General features: G+C 42.4%; 1 protein-coding gene across 5 annotated transcripts in view; it reads left to right on the plus strand.

The window, feature by feature from the left end:
* The first annotated feature begins 6378 nt into the window (after positions 1-6378).
* The window catches only part of LOC139059227 (cytochrome P450 3A8-like), a 42843-nt gene continuing 37198 nt past the window's right edge, over positions 6379-12023 (plus strand). The window contains exons 1-2 of one of the 5 annotated variants that reach the window (XM_070537356.1): positions 6379-6615; positions 11678-11774. In XM_070537356.1, coding sequence (XP_070393457.1) covers positions 6548-6615; positions 11678-11774 — 165 coding nt within the window. In that variant the 5' untranslated portion in view covers positions 6379-6547. The remainder of the gene's footprint in view (positions 6616-11677; positions 11775-12023) is intronic. The other 4 variants (XM_070537357.1, XM_070537355.1, XM_070537358.1 and 1 more) reach the window with 4 other exon arrangements.

The raw sequence follows: 12023 nt of genomic DNA on the forward strand, positions 1-12023 counted from the left end.
AGCTTCTGCGTTGTCACCGACCATCACGCCCTCTGCTGGCTCTCCTCTTTGAAGGACCCAACTGGACGACTTGCACGTTGGGCATTGCGCCTACAAGAATATCCATTTTCTATTATATATAAGTCAGGACGCCTGCATAAAGACGCTGACTGCCTGTCCCGCAATCCCGTGGATCAACCGGACGATACCGATGCAGACTCGGACATCAGTATTCTGTCCCTCTCCGGCTTCCTCCACATTGGCGACGAGCAGCGCAAGGATCCTGTTCTTCGAACACTTATGGAACGCCTAAGCTCCTCGCCCAATCACCCGTCCCTTCGGATGTTCACCTTGCGCGATGGAACTTTATACCGTCGTAGCGTTCGTCCTGACGGCCCGGAGCTCCTCCTAGTCGTCCCCAAGCACCTTCGACTCACCGTGCTCCAGCAACTTCATGACGCTCCTACTGCTGGACATCTGGGCGTCACTCGTACTTACGACCACCTGCGGCGCCGCTTCTTCTGGCCTGGCATTTATCGCTCTGTGCGCCGTTATGTCGCTTCTTGCGACCTGTGTCAGCGCCGGAAGACGCCTGCTATGCCTCCCGCTGGTTTGCTTCAACCCATTGATATACCTACAGAGCCCTTCTTCCGTGTGGGCCTCGACCTCCTTGGTCCGTTTCCAATTTCCATCAAAGGAAACAAATGGATTGCTGTAGCAACCGATTATGCCACTAGATATGCCATCGCACGAGCCCTGCCAACCAGCTGCGCTACAGATGTCGCCGACTTCTTACTAAAAGACGTCATCCTGCACCACGGCGCCCCTCGCCAGTTGCTGACGGATCGCGGCCGCTACTTTCTATCGAAGGTCGTTGATGATCTGCTCCGCTCCTGTTCTACAGAACATCGGATTGCTACCGCGTACCACCCTCAAACGAACGGCCTCACCGAGCGACTCAACCGCACACTCACTGAAATGCTCGCCATGTACGTTTCCAACGATCACCGCGACTGGGACGTCGCTTTACCATACGTCACTTTCGCATACAACTCGTCCCGTCACGACACTGCCGGATTTTCACCATTTTTCCTTTTGTACGGCCGCGACCCCACCTTGCCTTTTGACACGTTGCTACCTTCCGCAGTACAGTCACCCAGCACTGCTTACGCTCGCGATGCTATTGACTTAGCCGCCCAGGCCCGAGATGTCGCCCGTCATCGCCTCACAGTCTCGCAAGCTTCTCAAAAGCGACGCTACGACCTTCGGCACCGAGACCACCATTTTTCACCTGGTTCCCTTGTCCTTCTCTGTGGACGCCTTCACGTCGTGTCGGCTTGTCGGAAAAATTACTGTCCCGTTTTTCTGGTCCGTACCAGATCTTACGCCAACTGTCCGACGTGACCTACGAGATCGCCCCACTCGGTCAGCCTTCCGTGCCTCCCAACTTAACCAGTGATGTTGTTCACGTCACCAGGCTCAAGCCCTATGTCCCCCCAATAAGTGAGGCTGTTTAACTTGCACCGGGACGGAGCTCCCCCACCGGGAGGGTGATGTTACGGTGAAGTGAAGGAAGACGTTGAATTGGACTAGAGAAAGACGAAGTCTGGCGGTTGCCTGAACGCCATATCCATCATTTGTAAATATAAGTTATTTTACACTCGTGGGCCTGCTTTCTTCCCGCAACAATATCGTGGTGTCCTCAGTTATTAGGTGAACTTTCGCTACTCCCAGAAACAACGAAGCTACGAAAATTGAACGGATGTTCCTGCTGTACGCTAAGATGACTGCATCGGGTTCTCCGTCACATGTGAGGAGATCCTTACTTCCGCATTCGCATTCGCCGTGACAACGTTGATCGCTTCTCACAAGGCAAGAATATCCGATATCTGAAAATGTCTAAGCGTGCATGCTCCGCACGACTCAGCATGCTTGCGATCGAGATTAGAAACGCGATAATTTCCAAGCTTCACCTTGGCAAAGCTCAGTGCATAACACTATAGCGAACGATGAAGCCGTGGGTCCCGTTGTCGTTCTTTGATTTCCATCTCATTTAATTCGCATCCCTGACGGCCTCTGTCGGCGACACCAGGGAGATAAATGAGAGCGTCGTAGCGCCCTCTGCACGATGCAAGGTGCCTATAGTAGCTGCTTTCGAGAACGCGTAATACAAGAAGAGGCGTACCTATTTCCGGATATTTAAGGCGAAGCTAGAAAAATATGAAATACAAAACGAAATCTTGATTGGCTGATAATAAGCTATACGCGCAATATCGGAACCTTCTGGAAGGAATACAATGGCATCTGTTTTCATTCCAGCCTTAAAGTATTTTATGCTACCAATTTGTTTTCAGAAAAATTTTTAGACTGCATTTTTTTTTTTTGCCCGCGTCATGAAATGATGCGCTTGGTTTCGTTGTACAGCCTTTACATTGGCGACAGGAGGCGAAAACTGTTGTGGTCTCTGCAGAACAATGCGTTGACGCGCTAGTTGGTGCGAATCCATGAATACTTTGTTTAGCCTTGTCCTGTCGTCTTTCTTGTGTCTGTTGTTTTGCGCTAAACAATGTATTCATGTCTCTGCAGAAGTTTGCTTCACGAATGGCATGCTGTGTGCATACAACAGTGATTTTCTCCGTTTTTCGGTCGAACAAGGCACACAGTAGTGTAAAATTCGTTATTGAACGGTGTTGTTAAAAAATTTGCGATATCGCTTATAAATTTGAGCGGGAACAGAGAAAACGCGGTAAGCGCAAGCTTCTTTTTTTTATTGGTTAACACGAAAACACAGCTCTCTCTGTGAGTTCAACAACATGCAACAACTTTACGTTTACGTTATGGCAAGGACAGTCACATCAATTTGCACAAAATGATTCACACAAAGTGAAGCGTTCTCACTCATACGGACATCAGTTGTGAGTCTGAAGAAGGAAAAAGAACTGATATTAAGGAGCTGATGAAGTAGATTCAATGTGCACGAACTTTCTAAAAAACGAGAACGACAGGCCTAATATTGCAATGCAGAATGACACTAACGACAGCTATTTGTTTCCCGGATGTACAACTAAAACAGAGCACATTAGTGAAGAATACATACCTGGTACGGACATTTGAGGCGTGCCTGAGAAGACAAAAAACAATATTTAACATTAATTTTATTCCGAAGAGCTTCACAGTCTTAGTAAAATATTCTGAATGAGTTATACTTAAGCTGAAACGCACAAGACAACTAAACTATAATAAGTAATTTCAGAAGGACTTACGTGGAGTACGATACTCAAAACTGTTTTCAAAAGGAGCATTGTCAAAAAGTTATCACATGAAGGTTTAATCATGTTTTCACTTTCCTCGTGCGTAAATACGTTCTTGATGCCAATAACAGTAGAAGGGTCTTGAAAACATAATTTTCACCTTGAGACACATAGTACAAATTTTTCTGCTGCAAGTGCGTCTTGCTTCGTGTGACGAAATAACCACGTTGTTCTTTATCCGTTGTTGTTTTTCGTTTTTGCTAATTTTAACCTGTCTGCAAGAATTCATACTGCGTTTTTATCAGATCTAGCACATACATACTACCGCACGTCTAAGGCATGCAGTATTCTGGACTTTAAAGCATAAAAGCTCACGTAGTTTCGTTTTCTATATATTAACAACTAAAGGCATTGGATCGCTGGCCCATATTTTAACCAAAGAGGAAAGTTTAATGAAGAAAGTTCAGTGGTGTGTATATCTCCCAGCTGTGTGCGTATTTCTGTGTCATGGCTGGATCGAGTGCAGCAAAGCAAGACAGCGCTTTACTGTGCTTCAAAATTTAAATTTATGCCTATAACGTATTATGTCAATCCAAGTATGATAGGAGGTCCCCATGACATTCCTTCTTTTGGACGTGCTTCTATAACAATAACTATAAGCACACATGCATATAGTTATGATGTAGCAGAAAGCTATAAAATATAACATAAAGCTGCACCACACTAAAGACCAACGCATATATTTAATACTATAGCATAAAGTTATTGATTATGACATATAGCTCTAACACTAACTAAAAGTCCACATGCGTAATTTTATGCTACAGCAAGAAGTTAGAGAATGCATGTGGAATATAGTTGCACTAACTATAAGCACGTAGGTGTATCGTATGCTACAGAATAAATCTATAGAATACATTACGTAGCTGTAACACTAAGTGTTACATGACCATGCGCATTTTTATGCTGCACATAAAATTATAGAATACGTATCACATATCCGTTACACTGCCTATGAGAATACATGCGTGTTTTATGCTATAGCATAAAGGTACACGTGTGTACTTATATTTAGTTTACAGAATGAAGTCCAAAAGTACAACCACCAGAAAGATGTACTTTCATATGTTTACTTACATCAATAAGTAATGCAATAAATCTCTATAAATTTTATGCAATATAGTTGCTTATCTGCAGTGCTGTCGCCGAGCGTGCACCATTGCTTCTGGCGATAGATGATTCGAAGGGTGCGATTTTCTGAACCACTGTGAAAGTGTGCGCTTTTGGTTGCGAGTGCTGGTATTGGTTTCTTATAAAATGCAGTTGGCAGCAAGTCTGACATTCTATCGCACGCCAACTGCTGTGCTTGCATCTCGCTCACTTGTTCCACATCAGTTAGAAAATTAATCGCGGAAAAATGAAGATTCTTACCAGTCGGCGATGCTCTGCTCTGTAGTGATGCCACTGCAAGAAAATCACTAATACATCCATTGGATTTCTTTGGAATTTAACAAATCTGCCTATATCTATTGGTGTTGTCCGCATGGGGATAATTAATTGCAGATAAACGTGAAAAAAAATAACGCAATGACACTACAACGTTAGCATGCGCGATGGCACAGTAATATAAATTTGTACATTGTTATTGCAGTGACCACTGGTGTGAGTATCCATATCTTAATAGATGTACTTAGTTGATTTGTTGTACTTCGACGAAGAAATTTTACGTGTGCTGTGTTTGCATACATGTCGGGCCATGGTGCGCTCCCATTGGTGTATGTCTCGTAAAGAAATGGTATGAGTCGCAAAATCCCGAAGGCACTACAGCAGGAATTAAAGCAAGCATACCAAACGAACAAAAAGAAGTGTGAAACTGCCGAACACAACTACAACCACAACGTTCACAGTATACTTTAGTTTTCTAGTTCCTGATAATTGAAATGTGCCTTGGCGTAGCCCTTAGAAGTGCCATGGTGAAAGGCCACACTCCCTTAAGCCTTCAGATATCTTATACATGAGGAACGCATGGTATGACCAATTCACCTGAAAACAATTTAAGCAATGCCATTAGAACAGGGACAAACTCTGCAGTGAGAATTCAAATGATGAGACCAGAGGAAAGCCGCAGAACAGGGCATTTTCACGATTGTTGTGTCTTTTCTTTGCATTGCTTTATGGTAAATTACTGGCAGGCTGCACGAAACGCACCTGTTTAGAGCCACATCAGCTGTAATTGTACATATTCCTAGTGCTATAAATACTCCTCTAATGACATTAACCCTTCGGTGCAGCCAAATGACAGAATTGGAAAACAATAAAAGGTTGCCCGTTTTTTCTCGGTGAAGTTCTGTGCCGCAACCAGTACACCATACAGGGTTTTTCTTTTTATCTGCACCAAATTTTTAAAATCAGTGAAATATAAATCACGGTAACGTTATCTTTAGCATTCGTCTGTACGGATTGGCGGCCCCTATTTTTTGAATAGATATAGAGCAATTTCCGCAATTACGTACTTAATTAGCGAAGTTGTGGTAATTAACTTTCTAATTATGAACAATAGGTGGCTACAGCAAATGAGTACTTTGGGTCGTGTACTTTGGGGCCCGTCCTCGACACTACCTATCCCAACGATGAAATTTTTAATAGCGGATTTAATGTGGGAGTTAGGCTCCTTCAAACCGAAACTGGCTGGAAAAAGAGCGCCTGTGCCGCCTGTGCCGCTTTATTTCGCTCTAGCTTTATTTCGATCCATTCCATCGCAGGTGTCCTGTATCCCCGATCTCATTTCCGTCAAATTATGGCGTTGGAATCTCTATAAAGCATGGAAGATGGAAAAGACTATGTTTGGAAGAGATATCTGCACTCAGTGTGGCGGCGTAGTGCATGTCAGCGTCAGCTTCCGATATGAATTAACATGCGCAATCGGATAATAGACCACAATTTTGTAGAATATGCCCACTTTTGTATCACTGTGATTGCATAAATGTCTCGTAATGGTGTTCTGTGCCGTAACTTTGTAATAAAATATAGTCGCGTCTTAATCTCAGAGGCCATGCGATATCTTATAACAAATAACGCCGCAGAGCTTGGCCATTTGGCCTGTGGTTTGGCGCTAGCTGCTCGTCCACATCGCAGCTGCCACTTTGTTTACATATCCGCGTACATTCAGTAGTGAGCCTTTATTCGAAGCGGTAATCATGCGGCCCATAAGCGGTCCCAAATAAGCTTTCGTTTGGCAGTCTGACGGCGGTCGTAGGTTCTGTAATCATTTTCGGACCTCCCGCTGACAGCATTTTAAACCATCAAGTATTGTAACGATGGTGCTCTTCTTCAGCGTAGCCGATTGGATTGTACTTGCTGCGATGATCTGCGCAAGTGTCTATTTGTGAGTGTAGACTTGCTGTTCTTGCATGTACATCCGTGTGTGCCTTGTCGGGAGCCGAAAAAAGGAATATAAGAAAGAAGTAAAAGGGAAGTCGCGCTATGAGACGTATGCGCACTTATACCGGCAGCACCGTTGGACGACTGACAACTAGAATAGAGTATCGAATGAGCTAAGTGGCAGAATTTTATTTATTGCCCGGACGAACCAAAAAGAGCGTATCTGTAGTGTCGGAGAAAGGTAACAGCAGCAGCACAAGCACCGACGCAACCACCTTTAGCTGCAGCAGCAGCGCTGACAAACGTGCATCTGTTGATTATGTGTGTGTGCTGGGCGTACGTCACGGCGCACAACTTATGCACGCATGCCTGTCGAAACACCCCTTTCTGCAAACCTCCAGTTAAAGGTAGTTTAAAGAATAAAACTTATAGGTACCCTCTAGGGGTTATTGGCCTTTACTGTAATTACAGCCAGTATGACAACTTCTCAAGAATTGTTTTGTATTTTTGGTACAATGTTTCTATTTGATACAGCTTGCCTATAGCCTTTTGTGCTTTGTTAAATTTGACTGTTCTACTCATTGTCATTTAAATATAGTGCGCACCAACGGGATGAAAGTGCTTATTTCTTAATATTTCTTTGTGTGTGTGTGTGTGTGTGTGTGTGTGTGTGTGTGTGTGTGTTTTGCTTTGGTGCTCTACAAAAGCACCGCAGTAAGAAATGTAGTATAGAAAAGTAAAGATGCACATAAGATTTTCTATCTGTTTGGGTTACCATATTGAGACCACAAGCTCATGCCAGAGAGCACTCTGCAGCACTCTACAGAGCGATCTTGACTGTGATGCAGTCAAACCTCATCCGGTGCAGCTTGGCTTTTGCAAATGTGCACGGCTGAAAGTCTCCCTTCAGAGAAGGGGGGGTCTTCATAGGGCGGCAACCACTATAACATGTCCACACGCTCATATATATATATATATATATATATATATATATATATATATATATATATATATAAGAATAATAGAAGCACGTATGAAAAATACTAGGATGTTACTGGGGTTTTGGCCGGGGACTGGCCTAGGTTAGAGTGAAGGCTGGTCCCCAGCCGAAGCATCAGTAAAACCTTAGTATTTTTTCCAATGGGCTGCTATTGTATGACCTGTTTCACTGCCAGATCCGGCGATTGAAGGCTTCACTGATGTGCATATATATATATATATATATATATATATATGGTGGTTCTGTCTTCATCAGTGTGATTACTCTGATGAAGGCAGGGCCACCTGCCAAGATGTTTGTAAAGTTATCTTTCATATGATTGCCTTCTAATATATATATATATATATATTGGAAACATTCTTTCAAAAATAACTCTGGAGGTAAAGGGTTTAAGATATGTGAACACAAAGTAAATATGTCTAATTGCAAAACAGAACTTAGTTGTTTTGCTTCATTGACAATCTCAGGCACTACAACAATACATTTTATGGTTTCAGACATTTGGTATATCTCAGCACTCGTAATGCACAACTAAATGAATGAAACTTAACTGGTAACCAAAAGAAACAAAGGTGAACCTTCACTAATTGACGAACAGGTAACTTCACGCTCGGGTAGCTCATGAAACAATGTGCTATGCCAAGAATCTTGGTCAAACAAAGGCGGTGATTGTCATGTGCACTGTGCGCTGCCTCTGGGAAATGCATGCAGTAGTACGACAATGCCTGCTTTCCTGTTTTCCACGTCCCACGATTAATTGCAATTAAATCATTAAGTGAAAAATTTGAGAGCTAGGATTGCCTCACACAAGGCACCACTGGTAATAAAATCATGTCCAGTGTTTGGCGAAAGGGGGCAGCAGTGCTACAGTTGATCTATCAAGGGTAGGCCGAGCCCCTCCTTAAAGAATGGAAGGAGAAATTGGGAGGGGGGGAGGGGGGGGGGGCTCATTTTAAGCACTGCTAAGGTTCACGTATGTGTGAGAATTTATCCACTCTGCCACTGTGAATTGGTTGGCTCAAAAACCAATTCCAATTCGCCGCTTGATGTCTTGCTATTGTACTTCATTCACTTATAGTTATTTATATCAGAATTGCAGCGTGGCAACTGTGGAGTTGATTTGATTCCGGGATAATTCAAAATTTTTAGGCAAGCGGGATGGAATAGGAGTGGAATGATGACATCAGTTGGACAGATGGAATGGGAGCGTGAGATTCCGTAGTGGAGTTGGAATGGTAAGGGCACATAGTCCTGGAGCGCTAGTACTAGATGTTAGTTTTGAGCGAGGCAACCAAATTAGCAAACTTGCCATTTCAACTAAACTAGACATGGCGAATGTATTGTATTTCTTCTACCAGTTCTTTCAGTATCTACTTACCAATGACTACCTGTGCCACAGTGATTACAAACAACACTATATTCTGCGCATTCAACAGCTCTGAAGGCATTAACCTTTACATGTTACAAGAATGAAGTGTCTTTAAAGATCGCAACTTCTAGTTGTGAAAACATATGATTCACTTTAGCAAGAGCACACTTCACCCATGACAAAAGGATGGAGGCGAAAAATTATGTCACTAAATGTCGTACCCTGCACGAGTCCACAGTGATTCAGAATGTGCGCAATGTCTTTTTGCACACTGTCGAGTGTCCAGAAGGATTACAGACATGTCCTTGAACATATGGTGCTCGTTAATATGCCAGTAGATATGAAATAAAGAAAGATGACCTTGCCAAACACATCAATATCTTTCGCTTATTCTAGACCTGAAGCTCGCAAAATAATTTAGCTGAATGCATGACACATACAGTGAATGCATGGGTACAACTTTAATGAACTTCCGGCAAGGTTTAATGCTACCCGGGCATAGGTTTCCATGAGGGAATGTCAAGGTCTTGCCTCAATGCCGTTTGACGGGCTTGCCGGACTGCCCGTGTCTAGATGCCGAGGTCTGAGCTGCGCAGAGCAACGGCCCACCTCAATGAAAGGGTCTCCGAAGTAACTGCCATCCTTCCTATAATTACACTGCACTCCCACACGTGTTTGAGTGTTGCTGGCCCTTCCTGACACAATTTGCACGTGTTGCCCTGATGCTTATCTGGCATACTTATCTGGCAGTGTAAAACTATTTTCTACTTTGCCTTATGTGATTGAATCTCGAATGAATTATGGATTTTTGTTAATGGTGGATCTTATTTAGAATGCAAACCTTGCTTGGGTCACCACGTGCAATGTGTTTGCGAAACAGTCAACATATGTGCAGCTAAAGTGAAGCTAACTTCAGCAGTCACAAGCTGGCAGCTGTATCATGATGTCAAAAATTAGTGTCAGCTCTGGCTTAATCCTAGATTGAAGAAAAACTGTATAAACATGACAAGGCATAAGTTCACTTATGAAGGCCTCGATTATTAAAGGCAATTTTTTAAATTAACATGCCTAGAGAGTGAGCCATTGCTCTGCGTGTTTCTTTTCTTTCTTTTTTATTGTAAGGAGGGAGGTGTTTCAGAGAAGGGACCGCAATTCAGGCTGTCATCATAAATTGACATCTTTTCGAGTTATCTTGATTGCAAGAAGAGAATGTATCTTGCAATCACATCATATATCAATGACCTGTAACCCGTGCAGCTAACATATGTTTGTTGACGCTGTATGATAAGCAAGACACTTAAGTTTCTGCAATAATGTCTTATGTATATTTTTGTCTAGTGTTATGGCACATGCAATTATCTTGAGTATGCACGTTGTATATGTGTTTGCAAAATAGCTTTTTATGTATGGGTGCTGTATTAACTAGGTATGTGCTCTACCTTCCAAGTGTAAGCACAATGCTTGATTTGAGGACTGATGATCCCTTTCACAGCACATAGGCAGGGATATTCTTGCAGAAACCAAATTTCACAAAAGGCTTCTTTAAAAAAAATTATGCAAGTCCAATGCACCTATTGAAGTCTATGAAAAGCGATGCTTTCATGATGCAGTTAATCAAATGCTATAAATTTACATATTTTGTTCCTGCGTCTTTGCTGTAAAGGAAACTGACATACGCTCAAGTGCTCTTGTGCACTTGTGCACTTGTTCTATGCATTGTGGCAGGTGGTGATCCTCTCAAAGAGGTAGTTGGTGGTGGCACCATTGAAGTGTATCTGCGATGTGGCCTAATGGTTAGAGCATCATTCTGCTGTGGGTCAAACCTCAATCGTGATCCCATCATCGCGGAACCTAATTGAGTTTTCTTTTTTGTAAGTATGAGCTTTTCAACAAGGTAACAACAACCAACCCCTATCGGGAATCTCTGGGAGGATTCGCAAAGAAAGCTTCACATTAGAGCAATACATATTTGAAACACTACAGGTAACAATGGGCTGCAGAGGTAAAGAGGCCATGAGCATGTTCTTTGTGCGATAAGATTGTACATAGGGATTGTTGTAAAGTAGTTAGGACTTCAAAAATATGCTTTTAGTTAAGAGGCATGCAAGGTGCAAGTAGTAAACAATTATAGAAAAAGTGTTTCATATACTGGGATTGCATGAATGGAATGGTTCAGTTCAGGCACTCCAGGAGTGGGAATGGTCTGGCTCTCACCATTTCGAGCAGTTAAAAGGAGTTGAATTAATGAGGATGTCCACACTCTAATATGAAGTGGGGAATAGAATGGTGGGCACCAATGCACAACTCTGATTCTTATCTAAATAGATTAACCAGTTTAGTCAGAATTCAAACACTGCAGCTTCAAATTATGGGATGTAAGGTCCTGAGACTGCACCTTGCGTTATGAGAGATGCTATGGTGGAAAAAGGAAAAAGTCATTGATGAGACCAATTTTCTTTCTTTTTTAGTGTGATGTAAGTACATGAATTAGATGCAGTATGATGGTGCTACCTTATGCTAGCGAGAGCTTATAGACTGAGACAATAAGCTAATAGGGATCTCCTTCAATAATTACGTTTTTGCTTGACAGCTGCTACATGTGAAGAATAAAATAAAATAATTTTAAGGTACTTTAGTTGGATTGATGTTCTGACAACGTGCGCATGCTGGACTGTCTCCCTTCATCATTTCTTGCAGCTACCTCGCAAGGCACAGCAACCACTGGAAAAAACAAAATGTGCCATATGAAACACTGTCACTTATTCTTCGTCCCTTGTACCGCACTCTCATAAAGGTACAGCATACTCTGATACCAACAACTATGCATCACAAAGGAGATACAAATATTGAAAAAAAGTTCACAAGTCTTAAGGGCTGAAGAAAAAATAGTTTATCTGAAATGTAAAAATAGCATTAAAAAAGCACTGATATGACATTTTGTAACTTTCAATTTCTTGTATTAAATGAAGTTCCTCGAAACTGTAGAAAAAAATACTGACAACCCTCACAGGTTCTTGAATAACTTAATGTAATAGCTTTCTTT

The sequence above is a fragment of the Dermacentor albipictus genome, chromosome 4, assembly GCF_038994185.2.
Source record: "Dermacentor albipictus isolate Rhodes 1998 colony chromosome 4, USDA_Dalb.pri_finalv2, whole genome shotgun sequence".
Lineage (NCBI taxonomy): Eukaryota > Metazoa > Arthropoda > Arachnida > Ixodida > Ixodidae > Dermacentor > Dermacentor albipictus.